This window comes from Octopus sinensis, linkage group LG4 (assembly GCF_006345805.1).
Source record: "Octopus sinensis linkage group LG4, ASM634580v1, whole genome shotgun sequence".
NCBI lineage: Eukaryota > Metazoa > Mollusca > Cephalopoda > Octopoda > Octopodidae > Octopus > Octopus sinensis.
Genome location: NC_043000.1, coordinates 21,840,959 through 21,860,225, shown reverse-complemented (window position 1 = coordinate 21,860,225; position 19,267 = coordinate 21,840,959). Strand labels below are relative to the sequence as shown.

Here is a 19,267-nt window from a genome sequence, read left to right as displayed (position 1 = left end):
TTAATATTTTCATCCTGGTGTGTGTATGTTCGTGTGTGTGTACACATACACACACACATATTATCATCATCATTTAAGCATCCGTTGTCCAGGAACTGCAGTTATTTGTGTGAGCCTGGAAAATTGCCATCAGAGACCCCCCCCCCCCCAAACAATATCATTACAGTAGCACTAAAGAGTAATGGTTTTACCAGAACCATAGCCCAGTTATAGCAGAAGAAACTCTAATTCCACTACTCCTATGCTCTCATTAGACAGCATATCAACACCCTTGATGCCATTTGGAAACTGATTGCGGCAAGGATGTCAAAAAGGATGGAGAAAAGGAACAGAAAAGCCTCCAGCAGTCCCTTAAAAGATCAAAACCAAAATTACAACTAAGAGACCTGCAAATGGAGGAAACACTGATTCTAGCCCTGTCCCTACCACAATAGCCAACCAAAGAGTTGAGTGGGTTGCAAAAGGAAAACCAAAACACATAACTGACAAAACAAAAGCTGTCAGAAACAACGAAGAGCAAGGAGTAAAAGAAAAGGAAAAGGAAGAAAAAACAAAACTTTGGAGCAAAACAGAAGACCCCCTACAAAAAACACAGGAGGTACAAGAATAAAAACAAAAACATGCAGATTTAATCTGCAAGGGAACTGCTGGCATGGTGATGATAGTGCAAAATGCTGCTTTGCACATCAGAAACCCTGCCAAAACTGCCTGGGTGTAAAACAATACTCCCTTCCAGTAAGAGGACAAAAGGAAAAGCACCTACTAAGATAAAATTGCACCATCTGCTCCCCAAGGACAATATGCAGATGTAGTGCTTACCCCAACAAATAGCCAGTGTCACCCAGATATGAAAAAGGCAGCAGCTGAACAAAAGATTTTTTTTTTTTTGCATAGCACAAAAGATTGTACAACAGCTGACCTGGCTACAAGCACAAACTTAGAACCACACAACTCCACTACAGACAATAGATTACAAGATGGCTACCACTAACACCAACACAGGTGTCACACAAATATTTCTTTTGAACATTGGAGGTCTGTTGCACCTCAACTGCAAAACAAAAATGCCTTTCCCAAGAGACCTTGCTGCATGCAATTAAGCCCTATGCATAGTATTGTAAAATCTTAGACCTGATATAGGGAATGCAGAAGTACACATACCAAAATCTGTTGTAATATGCACAGAAAAAGCCATGATGGTGTTGCTGTGTACATCTGAGAGGCCCTCATGCTCCAGGTCCTGCTGTCATATTCAAGCTAACTGGAAACTGATTGAGAAAGAGGTCCTCAAACAGGATTGGCCTAAATGTATCCCCACACCAGACATTGATATGAAACTCAAACATTTCATGTCTATAATGCAAGCCATGTGCAACAAATCTGTCCAAGAGCACAAGGCCAATATACACAAAGGCAAGGTCCTTAGGGAGAGGAAAATTCTTATGAAATAACATGGTACTTTGGGCATGTGTTTTCTACTAGAGCCCTGGGTTGACCAAAGCTTTGTGAGTGAATATGGTTGACAGGAACTGAAAGAAACCTATTGTGTGTGTGTGTGTGTGTTTACATTTGTGCTTCTTCAACAACTACTTATCTACAAGCTGTGGAATTTTTGTCATTTCTTCCCTGTTAACAAACCATCTGTTGGCTCTCTGCTTTCAAAACTGTAGTATAAGAGACCCCTTACTTGTAAAACAAGTAAGCATTTGTGACAGGAAAGGGATGTTGTAAAAACAATACCTCAATTATATATTTGTTTAATCCATGCTGGTATGGATGTAAAAAAAAAAAAAACAGAAATGTGTTGAATTATGAATTTTTTGTTTTGGTTATAAAGATATACTTGCAATCCTCAATAATTTCATGGATGTTTTCAAAATTCTTTCTCTTTCTTTTAGGTTTTATTATCTTGCTTCAGCATTATTGTTGTAATTGTTTTCCATTTCTTCATTCCTGTTTTCAGAACAATACCTTGTCAAATTTGCAATCAGGTTTAACGTATAAGAATGAAAACAAGATAAATGAAGCTATCAAGTATGTGTAATCTTTTCTTTGTTTTATTTTTCTTTCATTTTATAGAATATTTATGAGCAAAATAAATAAGCAAATTTAATTAATAAGAATAGTAAACTTGAGGAAATTTTGTGACCCTTCACACTTGCACCTGAGGGTGACTACTCCCATTCCTTCACAACTTCTCTCTTGTCAGACCTTTGTCAGTAGACAATATGTAAAATCTCCCTTATGCAATACTATATTTTTTTGAATTGTTAATAAGTAATGTAAGAAAAAAATCTTTTTAAATATAGAAGATATGCTTTCTTTTTCTTTTACATCAGCACCAGTTCAATGTTGCTTTTTATCTAATCATGTTGTTATACATTTAGTCTGTACCATGTTTAGCTTGCACTTGCTGTTGTTTAATTGTTGTGAACATAATTCTATAAATGTTATGATTTGTACATCTACTTAATTAATAGGAATTTGGAGCGGCAATTAAACTGTAACAACTTTACACTTCGTGAAGAAAAGAAAATTGTTGCAGAGATAGACAGCTTGAAGAGATCTAAGAAACCTTTAGCGTATGTATAACTTTATATTGAAGTTTTAATATGTGTATATATTTAACAAACTTGCTTTCCTTCCTTAAGCCTTTCTGGTTTCTTCGCAGCTTCATTTATTTCTATCTTTCATAGTCTCTTTCTCGCACACTTACCACCCACATTTGCCTTTCAGCATTAGGAAGGGCACCCAGCCATAGAAACCATGCCAAAGCTGACAGAGCTTGATGCAGCCCTGCAGCTTGTCAGGCCCTGTCAAACTGTCCAGCTTGGAAAGTAGATGTGAAATGTGGATGATGATAATGGATGTGGGATAACACTGGATACCCCCACTACACACCGTCACCTACACTATACTTCTCTCTCTCTCTTTCTCCTCCTCACACGTTAACCCTTGACACCAATCCTTTCTCTTTTTTCTTTGCTTTCCTGATCCTTTCATATTCTCTTCCACGATAATAAATCTATTCCTTTCACCATACTCTGCCCCCTCTCAGCACACGGCTTAAAATCATCTCTCTCTCTCTCTCCCTTCCTCCCTTGTATTAGTTATGGGGTTTCTTTATTAATGAGTGGACAAAACAACAAATGATTTTATAAAGCTGAATACCTCAACAAAATTGAAAAAAATTAATGCATTGCAGATTCGTTGATTACCTATTGTATAACGATGTCCTATTGGTTTAATATATGATATGTACACCTGAGAATAATTGCATTTATCTCGCATTTGTGACATACGGCATTTCTTGCTACACATTTTTCACGACTATTTGCCTACATTTCTAAGGAACAGCTGCTGAAATTTGATGTTCTAGTAGTACTAGTAGTAGTTACTATGCATCAGGAAAGCAGTTAATAAATTGATGCGGCAAGTCAACATTGACCTTAAGCAAGGGAAAGAACTCAACCATCGTCTAACATCAGTTATAAAACAATGTAGAATAAAACGCAGGATAATGCTAATAATATAGCCTGAACAGGATAAGCTACTCTTATTTTGCAGAAAAAAGTGTTGGCGGTAAAATAGGGGTAGCTTATCCTGTTCAGGCTATATTATTAGCACGCCGGGCGAAATGCTTAGCAGTATTTCGCCTGTCATTACGTTGTGAGTTCAAATTCCGCCGAGGTCGACTTTGCCTTTCATCCTTTCGGGGTCGATAAATAAAGTACTAATTTCGCACTGGGGTCGACGTAATCGACTTAATCTCTTTGTCTGTCCTTGTTTGTCCCCTCTATGTTTAGCCCCTTGTGGGTAGTAAAGAAATATATATTATTAGCATTATCCTGCGTTTGAGAATTTAAAATCACTTCTTTAACTTTCTAAGTCATCTCAAAGCTTCTAAAGCAAACTTCGTTTGTTTGTTTACGTTCATCGTAATCTGAATTTAATGTAGAATAAGTTCATCATTGTTTTAATGTCTACATTTACTTGTTTGCATGGGTCGGATGGAATTTGGGAAGTAGATTTTCTGTGGACAGACGACCTTCTTCTCGCCAATCCTCACCTGTTTCCAAGCAAGGTAATATTTCCCCATGGCTAAATAGGTTTTCCATGGAAGACTAGAAATGAACAACATGACTTGTAAGATGGTGATGCTTGTTTACAGCTATCATGTGATGTTAAGTCAAATGGACACATACATACACTAGGTTTCTTTCAGTTTTCATCTTCCAAATCACCTCACAAGGCTTTGGTTATCTTGGTGCTATAATAGAATATCCTTGCCGAAAATGTCCTTCAGTGGACCGAACCTGAAACCACATGGTTGGAAAGCAAGCTTTTTAAGTATACAACCAAGCCTGTGCCTACTGCTACATCTGCACCTACCTTCTTAATTAAGCATTCCACCCATCCCTCCTAAACGTGAAGATCATGAAACAAAGGTTATGCCATACTATTATCAAGGATCTTTTCTGGTGAACACACATCTTCAACATAAATATCATTACAAAATCTGGCTTTGCTCTGTCAGAATGAGAAAATACTCCAGCCTCCGTTTTCTATTCACTCTTTATAAAACCACAGTGGAACTACCAACACAGTATTGCACCCACATTTGGGATAGTGCTGATACTTTACACTAACATCTGAGACCACAGCCACAGAAGGGCCACTCACTTGATTTTATTTCTTTTGTGCATATCACAATATTTGTAGAAGTTTTTTGCCTTCTGCATTTCTTATGTTAATTTCTGGTATTCGTGTTTTGTAGGAACTATAGGGCACAAAAGAAAGAAATTGATGAACTCAGGGCACAACAGACGAAAAAACGCAAAGAAAATGATGTAAGTTTTTTTTTTGTATATGTGTATAGGAATCTTCTCAAATTATCTGCACTGTTAAACTAAAATCACATTATTTTATCAAATCCTTTTATATATATAAGTTTGTTATCAATTTTTTCACCTTGGAATTGGCAGGATGGTTTTACAAATAGGGTTATATATAGGAAGTAATGTTTTTTAAAGTAATCCACGTCTCTTTACTAGTAACTTCGCTTTAAAAAAAAAGAGTTACTCAAGACCTAAGTAAGCAGAGTTATGTGCCTTGTTAAGGAGCATAATACTTTTGATATCAATCTGCTCAAGACTACCTCGGGTTCTATGGCACAAACTGCCTCTTTTAAAGTGATTTAAATTAAAACCTTTCCTCAAAATTTCATATATAACACCAGCTTAATAAGGACAAAGTTATTTAAGTAGCTTTTTTCATTATTTTCCGAATTGTGTATTTCGAAAGAAATATAGCGATAAAAGAGTTTTAAAGAATTACTTGTTAGTCTGTCTTTTTACTTTCACGTTGTCCCATTCATTTACAAATTTAAAAACTAAGAGGGATTTGCTGTTAAAGGGAAGAATTAAAAATGCCATTGAGAGTATTGTTCCAGTATTATTCTATTTGGTTACTAGTTATTCAGTATTGATTCATTTGTTAATATTAACAAAATTTTTCAAACTTAAACAAGAGTGTTTCATTTAATCAAATTTAATTTAATGCTTGTTTCTGATTAACCAATAGAAAGTCTATGCAAGGTATACCTTTTTACGTGCATCTTGTCTAAATCAAGTCTACAAATATCATAAATAAGAAACATTTGTGTAGTACTATGTTGAAGAAAAAGTGAACTAAAAGCAATTATTTATTTTATTAAACGAGATAGAACTTAGGAATGGAATTTAGAAAATGCATATATAGTAGTGTGAAACTTGTAATGTTGACATTATAGACAAAAAAAATATATTAATTTTTTTTGTCTAATGTCAGTAATATTTTATTCTCACAATTTCATTGAGATGCCATTCGTAGAATTACACATAGTGATAAAATATATTGACTGACTCAATCAAATTGATTTAAGATGTTCTAAATCTGGGACGTTGTTATCCCTTCATAAAGACAAAGATTAATTTAATTTTAAAAATTCACAAATTAAAACAAGTTAATTGCCAATTAAATCCTTATAATTTTAGCATTAGTGTCAGAAGGTAGCACTATATAGACAAATTACATTTTTTTTCCATAAAGAAGAATTTTAAATATAGTACTGTGTTCGCTTCTTTTTCTAGGATTACTATCACAAAATTGTTCACCTTCGGGATAAAGAAGAAGAAAAACAAAAACGTTTAGTGTTCTTACAGAAAAGCATTAAAGAACTGCATTCAGGTAAGCTGTTTTTTTTCTTCTTTTTTAACATTACCAGGAATAATACTTTAACTATATCTCAGGGAAGAAATATTAAATATTATATTGGTAAATTTTTCAGTTGTTGCTGTATCTAATAATTGATAAAGCAGTTTTGTGTAAAAAAGAGATTTTACTTCTTTTTATTTAAAACACCAGTTTTTTCACTAAATTAGATAGCTTGAAATATTTAAAAAGTAAAATTTGATGGAAAACAGTTCATATAGTGAAGGATCAACTAAAAATAGCCCTTGTCTTTTCTGTATTCTTTGCTATTTTCTTTGAATTTATTATCAAGAGAACTTACACTTAAAATAAATATAGTAGTCTTATGAATGTGCTTGAAAGTTTTAATACTGTAAAATGATGAATTAATGAGGAAGCCAATCTGCTAAAAATAGCAGATAAATTTCCCTCACAATCTTATTTTACCATCTTAAAAATTGTAAGACACATTTGATAATGTGGTTCTAGACATGCTCTCTTTTTAAAAATGATGGGAATGTTACCACTAGAATGCTTTACATTTGCTCAGTCGAGATGTGACTAAAATACAGCAGATAACCACTCACCTTGATCCTACATCATTGCATTTATCTGGGGCTTCATCACTTTTTCTCATGCTTTCATCGGTTCTTTTTTGTCAGGATCACTTCAATACACATCATTTATTTTCTAACATGGTCTCCATTTCACTTCCTACTTCTTCAATATTGATTTAAGCAGAAATCCTGACAGTGTTTGTTGTCTCCCTTAGAGAGCTGACTTTACCAAATTGCTAATGCAAGTTTATTTAATTCATTTTTTCTTGTTTCTTTTTTCTCCCTCCCTTTTTCTTTTAGAAATTGAAACGTTAGAAGAACAAAAGAGAATACTTTTAGCTGATTTCAAGAAACAAGAAAAAGACTACAATGTCATGAAAGACATTGCTCGTAAGAAGAAACACAAACGTACTCAACCTCAAGAAGAAGAAAAAACACAGCATGAAAAAATAACTAATTATATAAGGTATTTAATATTCCTAAAACTTTCTCTCTCAATGTATTGTCAAAGAAAGTATGGCTGACCAAGTGGTTAAAAATCTTGCATTATTTTCATAAATTTAAAGTGATCAGTCTTTAAGCTTCCTTTTGGATACAATTCATTGCTCTACAGGTCTCAGTTTAATTAGGTGAAAGTTGCTACCACTGGTGAAGGCACATGGCTCAGTGGTTAGAGTATCAAGCTCACAATTATGAGGTGGTGAGTTTGATTCCTGGACCAGGCTGTGTGTTGTGTTCTTGAGCAAGACACTTTATTTCATGTTGCTCCTGTTCACTCACTTGTAGAAATGAGTTGCAACATCACTGGTGCCAAGCTGTATTGGCCTTTGCCTTTCCCTTGGATAACATTGGTTGTGTGGAGAGGGGAGGCTGATATACATGGGTGACTGCTGGTCTTCCATAAACAACCTTGCCCAAATTCGTGCTTTGGAGAGTAACTTTCTAGGTGCAATTCCATGTTCGTTTGTGACCAAAGTGGGTCTTTACCAATAAAGATATATTTACCTGTACAGGTGGCACATAAAAAGCACCATTTGAGCGTGGCTGTTGCCAGTACCGCCTGACTGGCTCATGTGCTGGTGGCATGTAAAAGCATCCACTACACTCTCGGAGTGGTTGGCGTTAGGAAGGGCATCCGGCTGTAGAAACAGCCAGATCAGATTGGAGCCCGATGCAGCCTTCTGGTTCACCAGTCCCCAGTCAAATCGTCCAACCCATGCTAGCATGAAAATCGGATGTTAAACGATGATGATGATTATCATTAGGTGAAGGCTTAGGTAATGTCAGTTTCTATATTATTCAACCTCTACAAACAAAAGTGAAGAAATAAATATATCAACTTCTTCATACACAAATACATTCTCTATAGTATTGGTTTATTGGCTCATTGTCTTCTGAGATAAACTACATTATTTTATTCATATCCATCTTTTTAACTAAATCCAAAATGGGATTCCATTAACAAGCTGAGTGTTTAGCTTTAGTTGGGTTTATCAGCTGTCATTTGTTAACCCAAAATTTTCCCAGAAATATTTAACACTTTTGTCTTAGGAGAAAGTTAGTAGGGTTAGGATTTACCATCCAAAGTCTTTTTATTTTAAGCTGGGTGGAGGGAGGTGAGCAGTTTGACAAAATTCACATTTCAGACGGTCAAAAGCTTTACTGGTGTCAAAGACAACAGCATTGCTTTCACCAAATTTTTTTAGGGTGAAGGCCCATTTGTTGAGTGACATGGGTCTCCAATAGATCTAATTTTATTAAAGGGTCATTAAAGAGAGAGAAAAATTCAAGGTGTTAGAGGATGATGTTAATGGCTATCTTCATTGCCTTTGAAATTTTGGAAGTGATTGCAATAAAACAGACAACATTTGGCAGTGTTGCTCTTCTTGGGAATGTGGCACACTACAGTATGTTTCCCTACAAAGACTGAGATATATCCTTGTAGAAGTGGTGGGGGAGAAAGGAAGGAAGGTTGAAGAGTTTAGTGAATATGAAAGTTATCTCTTGTCTGAGGGACATTTCCAGGGCTGGTGGCCTTTTTGGTTTGCATACATGCACAACAAGTACAAAAGTATTGTGTGTGCATGATGGTGAATCACACAAAGTGGAATGAAATATTTTGGAGGAGGTTTGTTTAGTGTGGTAGAATTTGATATAAAGCAGGCAACAAAGTTGGAGGAATTCTTTGAAAGAGTATTACTTATAGAACCACCATGGCTGTGGAGTAAAGGAAATGAGTTCAGATAATAGCCTTGCAAGTGTTGCATTGATGAGTAAACACCATCTAATTTGTTGGTGTGAAGGATTTTGTAAGCTTTACAAAACTTTCCAGATGTTGTAAGCTTTATTTCCTGAATAGCTGAAGTGCAGTTGTGAGTGAGGTTTTGTTGTGTGTGGAAGGTGGAGGGACTGACAATTACTATCCATTTACTAGCAGCACACTCTGTCCATAGATACTTAATTCTTAATGACTCAGTCAATGGAACTGTAATTACATAATTGCTGATACAAAGTTTAATTTAATAATTTAATAATAACTGAATGTTGTGCCAATGTTGACCTAAAATGTTTCTGTTAGTGTAACTAACAGAAGACATAATTTATCATAAGACCTGTTTTAATATACCCACTTAAATAAAAGAACAAAAGTGTCCAGGTTAAAAACAACATTTACTAAATATTTATTTGTACTGGTTTCTATATTTACTTTTTAATTTCTTTTTTTAACAGGGAAGAAACAGTTGCTTCTCCAAACCCTAATGCCAAACGTATTCAGCATTGCAACATATTAATTAATTACCTACAACAGTTTACCAGTTTCAATGCAGTTTTAGGTTCTAGTCCATTACCCTCACCATCAGAGGAATTTGTATCTATTCCAGGTTTGTAAAAACGTCATCTTTATCTCAGTATGTTTGTTCCTCTACATTCTGATTTCAAATCCAACCAGAGATGACTTTGTCGGCAAATATTATCTTATATAAAAAAAATGATGTTACCATACGGCAATGAAAGAAACATTCCTACATCTTGACGGTTTTAGTAGAAAATTACTAAAAAAAAATATTCAAAGGAGTTTTGAACTCTGCTTCCTCTTTGTAACTTGATTATCTTGCATATAAATTTTTATTAAATTAATGTTTGACATTGCTGTTGTTGTAACATCAGATAAGTCCTATTCAAGCAGCTATGCATCTTGGTGACATCGATTGCTTTGGATATGCTCTGCCTCTAACTGGACATTTGTTTCTTAGTCCGAGGTCAACTCTGCTTGTGTAGCTCTATAATCAAAAGCATTCTAATCATGGCCTTTCTGTCCATTTCTCAAGATCTCTCTCAGATTACATCATCCAATATCTCCTTTCTTTTTTGAGGCTAACCACAGTGTTCCTTATAGTTGATTCCATATGGTGCAGTGTTGCCAGCTGGGCATCTTATATTTTTTGTCTGCTATCCAATCTAGTTGTGTATGTTTGAAGACTCTGGTAGCACAATGGACGAAGACAAGATGAACTTAGTCCAAATGTGACCATTGTTGCTTGAACATGACAACTGATATTTCAAAGTTTGTGGTATATCTTTATTGTGGAACATTGAAAAGTGAAGAAACTTATCTAAAAATGAATGTAGACATATGATATTTAACTTCCATGGGAAAGAATTTTTAATTTTGTATTTATTTCCACTTTGATAGGTCCTGCTTTAGAGATCAAAGATGATGATGGAGCCAAATATGTTTTATTAAAGAAAAGCAATGATACCTTCTTTAAAGAATTTAGTGTAAATAATCGGCAAAATAGAAAAAGTCGGAAAGGACGGAAAAAAACTTGTGTGAGTTCTTGTTCATTTTATATTTAAAATATGATATTTAGCTGATTTGTATTCTTTGTAATTTATTGAAGAATTACTTTAGTTTTTAAATAAGACTTACATGTGTCATGTCTAATTGATTACAGCAAATGCAATTGTGAAATAATCACTTAAGAAAAATACTGTTTGCATTATGTTTCATATTATATATGTTTAATAGATTTTATGTAGTTATTAAACATTATAGAAATATATATTTCTTTATTGCCCAAGGACAGACAAAGGGATTGAGTCGATTACATTGACCCCAGAGCATAACTGGTACTTATTTAATCGACCTCCGAAAGGATGAAAAGCAAAGTCGACCTTGGCAGAACTTGAACTCAGAACGGCAGACAAAATACCGCTAAGCATTTTGCTGAGCATGCTAATGTTTCTGCCAGCTCACTGCCTTAAAATTATTATAGAAATATAGACATTTTTATTACCTGATTTTTTTTTTTCTCTAAATTCAGAACTTGAATCCATTTTTTTTATTATTTACTTTCATTGTCCCTCTCCACTTGTATTTTACATTTATTTCTCTTGTATGCTCCAAAATTAGCTATCTCTATAACTAACTTTGATTTTTTTTTTTTTTCTTTCTGTTGTACTACTTTGATCAATTTCACAATATTGCTATGTTCCAAACATTTTTCTCTCATGAATTTCACAATATTAAATAACATAAAAAAATTAGATATTTATGTAGATATTTTTTTCATTTATTTTCTTCAGAACAAGCCTTTAGCACATTCTCCGGAGATATTTTCTTTGTTTGAAAGTGTTAATTTACCACCCACTTCAAATTTCTGTGACATTTTCTCAACAATTGATAAACTCCAACAGTTAAAGGTTCGTAATATAAAATCAAATTATATTAAATTTTGATATTTCTATAACATAATATCAGTGGTTGTGTATTAGTTCACTCAAATCCAGACACACCAGCTGGTATTATTTTACTTTTGGTTTGTTTTGTGATTCTATCTCTTATCTGCAACCATAGAAATTGAACTAAAAAAAAAAAAGATTAATTTTAATTTCCCAAATGCAGGATAATGCTAATAATATAGCCTGTATCCTGCGTTTGAGAATTTAAAATCACTTCTTTAACTTTCTAAGACATCTCAACGCTTCTAAAGCAAACTTTGTTTGTTTGTTTACGTTAAAGCGAATAACCTGTCAGAATTGATAGAGTGCCACATAAAATGACTTAGTAAAACAGTAGAATATGAGAAAATAAGAGATAATCTGTATTGGAAAATTCATCATCATTGTTCACTATTCCCTTACTGGTACTTGTGCTGGTGGCATGTGAAAAAACATTTCAGCAAGGTCGTTGCCAGTGCTGCTGGACTGGCCACCTGTGCAGGTGGCACATAAAAAGCACCATTTGAGCGTGGCCGCTGCCAGTACCGCCTCTCTGGCCCACGTGCCGGTGGCTCATAAAAGCACTTGCTACACTCTCAGAGTGGTTGGCGTTAGGAAGGGCATCCAGCTGTAGAAATTCTGCCTGATCAGATAGGAGCCTGGTGTAGCCATCTGGTTCGCCAGGCCTCAGTCAAATCGTCCATCCCATGCTAGCATGGAAAGCGGACGTTAAACGATGATGATGCTCACATGAGTCTGATGGAATTTGTTGAGGTGGATTTTCTAAGGCAGGATGCGTTTCCTGTCCCAACACCCAATTGTTTCTAAGCAAGGTAACCAGGAATATTTTCACTGAAGATTAGAAACAAAGGATACTGCTTGCATGACAATGACAGTTGATTATATCTACCCTGCAATGTCAAAGCAAAGCAGCATTAACACACAGATGCGCATACATGCAGGCGCGCGTGCACACACGCACACACACACACACACATTAGGCTTATTTCAGTTTCCAGTCACAGGGCTATATTAGAAGGCACTTGCCCAAGGCAGCACGTAGTGGCAGTTATCCTATCTAATTTGTTGCTTAATCTTGCAAAATAAGTTGATAGGGAGGACTTCTACTTCTTGAACAAAATTGCTGTTGGTGGCAATGTGAATTTTGTCATATATTAAAATATTGTGTAAATTACATGTTTTCTTCTGTTATATATTTACATATTTTTTGTTTTTTCTTTTTACAGAACCAACTAGAAAAAGCGGGACTACAAAAGGATAATTGTAAAGAAAATGGTAGTGTTACTTCAGATGATATTTGCTTAAGTGACTCTGGTTACTCAGCTGATGGGAGTGCTGTGTGTGATCTTTCTCGGCAGGTTAGTCACCGAGGAAGTACAGACATGATTTCTAATCCTACCAGTTTATTAGACATCAACCAGATGAGTGATCCAAGTAGCAAATCCACAACAGTGTCCTCACTAGAAGTCGAAAGCAATGAGGTAGAAGACGAGGAAAGTTCTGAAAGTGATGGAAACAGTTCACCCTTATCATTAAATAAAGAAAGATTATCTTTGATATTAGACAATGTACGTCGGTTATCTGTCGAAGATACATTTGATAGTACTGACTTTGATAGTGAGAACCAAACAAATTCTGACTTAAAATAATGCAATTTTAGGTAATATATTTTGAAATGTATAGAATCTATTTTTGTATATACTGGATTTTTAGAATGATTCAAAAGTACCAGCTCTATTATTCATTTCCACAATTATTCACAAACATTTTGAATAATTATTTACTTCAAAAATTCTTTGGAGTAAAAATATGCAAAACTTTTTTTAGAGCTGATAAGAAAATTTTTTTAATTTTTGGTTAACATCTGTCTTACATAGACATCATTCCAATCTGAAATTATTATTTTTTTTTTTTTCACATTCATTTATTCTTCTTTTGTTACTGCAGGTTGTATAGTTCTGTAACTTTAAACATTTTCGTTAATTTTTGGAGTAAATGAATTTTTAGCTTAATGTCATTACATAACATTTTTATGAAGCATGAACGATACTTTGCTTTCTTGCAAAGTATAAACTGAACCAAACAGGAGAATGTACTTGAATTAAGAATATAATGTAATGATTGAGATAAGATATTAAGCGATGATCTATAATAGTTCAGGAAATTGTTGAGAACTTTAACTACATACTCTAAAATAAAAAAAAATTTTAAAAACCCAGAAAACAGAAAAAAAGTACAGTATAAGTGAGTTATTCAAGAATGTGGGTTTAACCTTTTCACTTCCATCAAATCATGGACCATCTTTTATTAAAGTGGTTTTTATTTAAATTAAAATCTCAACCAAAATCTACTCGCTACCAGAATGGTAATGCAAAATTTCCACAGATAAATTTTTATTTTTAAGTTAAATTCAAAAATCAATTTAATATCCCAACAAGTATTATATTTTATTAAACTATTCCAAATTTTAATTATTGTGAAAATTACTTGAAACACATAGGCTGTCTATCATTTCTAAAATAATGGTAGCAAAAGCTTTAACCCTTTTGATGCCAACCTGCCTGAGACTACTTCTGATTCTCTGATACAAACTTCTTGTTTTTAAGTGATCTAAATTAATCCCTCAAGTAGGAAACACCAATTTCATAACGACAAAGCTAATTAACTAAATTCTTCATTATTTTCAAAATTAATAGAAAGTAAATCAGTATATTTCAACAGAAATACGGTAACAAAAGGGTTAAGCTATGGAAAGGCAGCATATGCAACTGTATTTGTCTCTTACAATTTATTTAAAAGTATAAATTTTCTCTCTTTCGCATTCAAGTGGTACACATTAATAAAAAAAAAAAACAAACAAGAACCTATCCAACTGTAAAATACCTGCTCTAACAATTTATACAAAATGTTTAACCTTGCAGAACCATTCATGCTAATCCAAACTTAGTTTTAAAAAATGTATTTATTGAGCATTATCAAAAAAAAAAAAAACATCATATAGTGATAATATATTTACCTTGCATTGTTATTTCATTGATTGTAATTATTATAAATTAGAATGCAATTTGTTCTAATTGTAACATTATGATGCAGGGAAAGTTATTGAAATCGAATCTACAGTTCAGTTTCGATCCACCATTTAGAGGAGTTTACTTATACAAGTACAACCCCAATTTTCTGGTACCTTTGTTTCCAAAGCCTTTCCAGATGACTGATGTTTTTGAACCAAGCAGTGTTACTGTTAAATTAAACAAATATTAAATTTACTTACCTAATTAAATGAAACCTGTACATTAATATAAATGACACAAGTTTATTAATATTGTACTGTGTAAAGTACTGTAAAGCAGGACCTCCCAGTAAACTTGTCTGGTGGTCGTAGGAATTTGAAGCTCCTACTCATAAATTCGTGTGGACTGTCAGTGTCCAGAAAGTTGGTGTTGTACCTGTATCACTAAAGCCCTTTGGAAAGACATGTCTGTTGTATACATCATGTCTTTTTTCTATGAGGATTCATTATTTGTTCATTGTGTTTATTCAGATTTCCAGAAATGCTTTTAAATATTTGTTATAAGACTTTATAGTGTCCAAAATCATCTCAGGTTTATTAATGAATTACAATGTCTTTTATGAAAGGGCCTTCAAATCTAAAAATAATTTTTGTTTCATCAACACAGCAACTTGTGATTTATCTGCCTGTAAATATTTGAAGTTGAGACACCCTAAAATAGATTTGAGCTTTTTTTTATCAATTACTGTTTAAACTGAATTGGTATATTGTAGTTTACTTTTACAACTGTCAATAAGTATATGGTTAACTTAATGAGCTTGGATTGTGAAAACAGTTTTAGATTGGTTCATCAGAGGAGATTATAACCTAAGCATACAAAAAAAAAGGGTTGGGTGAGGAAAATTTTCCCCCCTACCAATCATAGATAAAAACATTTTTTTTATGAGTACTTCTCTATTGTGTTTGCTATGAATATAGCAGTTGTCTGTGATAGTGAGGGTCTTCAGTGAATGGCCCCTTTGTCATGTTAGTGATATTAAGATTGGCAAAGATATTTCATTGAAACTCAGAGAAAAAGATAAGAGTTTTGTGATAATATAAAGTTATGGTTCATAAAATTTCTATAACAGAAAAACAAAATATAGTTCAAAATTATCTGAGAGATAATTATGAATTTGTATACAATAATTATGTACATAGTTACACATACCTATAACTTAATGCACAGGAAAAACTGTGATGATATAGAAAATTATTTAGTAGTTGTAGAAATGCTTATGTTGAATGAAACAGGGTGTGTAAACAATTATCATCTAAGCAGTAGTGTTTATTAAAGGATTACTGACCCGGAACTTCATTACAAGATGGCTGAATATTTAGAGCATCTGAGAAAATGCTTTCTGGTATTTCCTCTGACCCCATAATGTTCTGAGCTGAAATGCTGTGAAAGTCAACTTTGCCTTTCATCCTTTCGAGGTTGATAAAATTAGCACCAGTTAAATACTAGGGGGTCAATGTAATCAAATCCCTTCTCTTCCCTCAAAACTGCTGGCCCTGTGCCAAAAATTAGAAAGAATTTTTTTTTTTTATATTTGAGAATTATTTCAAAATATTGTTAACTACTTTTTGTTGGTTTGTATTATTAATATATTTATTATTTTTGAATTTTATTTTGCCAAATATTTCTCATGAGGTAATTAAGTTTAACATTCTTGGTGTATATACATGTGTATACATACATGTACACACCTAGTAAAAATGTTTTTGGCAGGGTTGGGAGCAGGGGGGGTCTTTTTGAACTGTTTTATATTCCTCTGTATACAATTTTCTCTTCCTTCTGATCTTAATATTCTTTTTTTTTTAGGATATAATTTTAGTTAAAAATGTATTTATTCAAAATGTTAAACCAGTGAAAATAAAATAAAAATCCAAATGCCATTTATTTTATTACATTAATCTAAATACAGTTTATTTTATTACAGTTTTACCAGATTTATATGATAACTGAAATTAATTAAGCAAACCATAGAATTTGTGTTGTTTTTTTGATAATCCAAGCTAGGATTTGAAAATACATAGATTTTATTTCATTCAGCCATATCCATTGTAACATGTTTTCCATTTCCAAAACAAAAATATTTGGAATATACTGATTCATAATATTACCTTGTATAGGCCATGTGGTTAACAAGCTTGCTTTGTAACTACATGGTCTCTGGTTCAGTCCCACTACATGGTGCCTTGGGCAAGTGTCTTCCACTACAGCCCTGAGCCAACCAATGTAGGTGAACTTTGTGTGTGTGTGTGTCTGTATACAGGCATACCTTGGCTTAAGTCGTTTCAATTAAAGTTGTTCTCAATTATACATCGGTTTTCAAAAATAATATATATGGAAAAAAAAATCAAGTTACGTCATTTTACTCGACTTTACAAATATTGGAATCATAAAATCACTAGAAAACCATTAAAAGCACATAAAATCATGTTACTGTACAATAAATAAGAATAAAAGCATATGAAATCATATTAAAATATGTACAGTAAATATTAAGATACACACCATAAAGTAGTGTAGCTTAATGAACAAAATCATTAAATTGACTGTGTTGTCTTATTTATCAGTCTTTTGGAACTCATATTGCACTGTACTTCCAATATCTACTGTTAGGCATCGTTGTCACTCATGATTCCTGCAATTGCTTTGAATTTGAATTCAGATTTGTTTGTCTGTTTATCAGCTACTTTCTCATCCTCTTTCATTTGTGACTTTATTTTTTGCCCCCATGGCTCCTAAGAAAATTCATAGTAAAATAATTGCTATCTTCAAGCTTTAATATATGAAGCGTATTTTGTGGCAATAATAGCTGCAACTGATCTTGATTAATCCATCACACTTCATGACTTTTGGAAGAGATACGATAGCTACAAAGCTGTACAGAACATATCAGCAGCATGGAATGATGTACAGAGCATGGCTTTGATTGGTGTATGGAAGAAGCTATGCCCGCAATTCATGAATGATTTTAAGGGGTTTGATAATGTTGCCATCAACAAAACATTGGTGACTATGAGCAAAGAATTGGGAATGGATTTGGAGGAGGAGGATTTCACAGATTTATTTGAAAATGACAAGAAGCCCCTGATGAACGAGGATTTGATAGAGCTTCATGAGCAGCAAAATAAAGAAGAGGAAGTTGAACCTGAGCCACATCACTTTACCATTAAGAAAATGCAGCAAGCATTTGCATGTATCAAAAATGGTCTTTCTATGTTCGAGAATATGGATCCAAATGCTCAATACTTTTCCAAGATTATGGGGACTTGTCACAAAGCTTTGGCACCTTATATTGTAATCCTTGAAAAAAAGAAAAAGACAGTTCAAGGAACTCTCAACTGGTCTTTTAAGTGCATCAAACAACAAGAACAGCCAGAGTCAGCTGTTGATGTTGACGATTCACAGCCATCTACATCTGCAATGTAAACCACCAAATTGTATGTACATATTGGTAAATTTAAAATAATTTAGTTTTTTTTTACTATTGCGAAATAATAATAATTACTGAATTTGTTTTTTAAGCTTAAAAAAGGCTTTAATTTTACCATGTCTTATTGCAAACCACATTCATGAATAAAGTGTCCGCTATGTATGGTAAAGGCCGCCAAATTGTATTCGTAAATTTAGATTACTTTTTTTTTACTGTACTGTATTAAAAAATAAAAAGTTTTTGTTTGTAAGCTTAAAATAGGTTTTTATTAACCATGCATTATTGAGAATGCATTCATAAATAAAGTACAGAACTGGGAATGGTTATTATCAGTTTAGCCTAGAGACAAGTAAATTCGACCTATCCAAGCCTAGAGGCAAGTTAGTTCGACTTAAGTTGTTTTGTCATGGAAGTTGTGTTTCCTGGAACCAATTAACGATGTAAGGTGAGGTATGCCTGGGCCTCTGGAGATATGATGTGATTGAGAAGACCTGGCAACTAAAGTGAGATCGCAACCATAGCCGTTGCCAGTGTTGCATGTCCGGCCCATTTAAAAGGACCCTTGATGCGTCGGGTGATATGATATGCTTGAGAAGACCTGTTGAGTCAAGTAAAACCAATCATTGCTGTGGCTAGTGCTCCCTGACTGGCTCCTGTTCCGGTGGCATGTAAAATTCATCATCTGAATGTGGTCGATGCCAGTGTCCCCTGACTAGTTCTCGTGCCGGTGGCATGTAAAAAGCACCATTTGAACGTGGTTGATGCCAGGCCTGCCTGCCTGACTGGCTCCTGTGCTGATGGCACATAAAAAGCTCCTACTACACTCTTGGTGTGGTTGGCATTAGGAAGGGCATCCAACTGTAGAATCCTTACCAGATCAGATTGGAGCCTGGTGCAGCCACTGGCTTTCCAGACCTCAGTGAAACCGTCCGACCCATGCCAGCATGGAAAACAGATGTTAAACAATGATGATGGATGCACATGTATGTGCATATATGTGTGTGTGTGTGTGTGCTTGTTTTATCCCCCATTATAGCCCAGTGACTAAAATAAATAATAAAAGAAAAAGAAAAATCTGTACAGGATATACATTGCTGCATGCAGTAAGCAATGTGTGAGTGTGTCTGTGCATGGATATGTGAGTGTGTGAGAGTGAGTATGTGTGTGAGTGTATGCATACGTGAGTGAGTGAGTGAGTGCGTATGAGAGTGTGTGTGAGTTGTGTTAATAAAAAAAGCAAG

General features: G+C 34.0%; 2 protein-coding genes across 5 annotated transcripts in view; both read left to right on the top strand.

Moving 5' to 3' along the window:
* Positions 1 to 14,525, top strand: part of LOC115210398 — a 104,442-nt gene extending 89,917 nt beyond the window's left edge. For all 4 annotated transcript variants that reach the window (XM_029778993.2, XM_029778994.2, XM_036501890.1 and 1 more), the window contains 9 exons: positions 1,964 to 2,034; positions 2,481 to 2,582; positions 4,778 to 4,850; positions 6,132 to 6,228; positions 7,089 to 7,254; positions 9,519 to 9,670; positions 10,483 to 10,619; positions 11,376 to 11,492; positions 12,758 to 14,525. In XM_029778993.2, the coding sequence (XP_029634853.1) occupies positions 1,964 to 2,034; positions 2,481 to 2,582; positions 4,778 to 4,850; positions 6,132 to 6,228; positions 7,089 to 7,254; positions 9,519 to 9,670; positions 10,483 to 10,619; positions 11,376 to 11,492; positions 12,758 to 13,180 (1,338 nt within the window). In that variant the 3' untranslated portion in view covers positions 13,181 to 14,525. The remainder of the gene's footprint in view (positions 1 to 1,963; positions 2,035 to 2,480; positions 2,583 to 4,777; positions 4,851 to 6,131; positions 6,229 to 7,088; positions 7,255 to 9,518; positions 9,671 to 10,482; positions 10,620 to 11,375; positions 11,493 to 12,757) is intronic.
* A 2,526-nt stretch (positions 14,526 to 17,051) lies between these two features.
* LOC118762895 (tigger transposable element-derived protein 1-like) lies at positions 17,052 to 18,714 on the top strand. The gene is made up of 2 exons (XM_036501891.1): positions 17,052 to 17,473; positions 17,504 to 18,714. Exon 2 carries the CDS (start codon positions 17,513 to 17,515, stop codon positions 18,020 to 18,022), a length of 510 nt encoding a protein of 169 aa, XP_036357784.1. The 5' UTR covers positions 17,052 to 17,473; positions 17,504 to 17,512; the 3' UTR covers positions 18,023 to 18,714.
* The last annotated feature ends 553 nt before the right edge of the window (positions 18,715 to 19,267 follow it).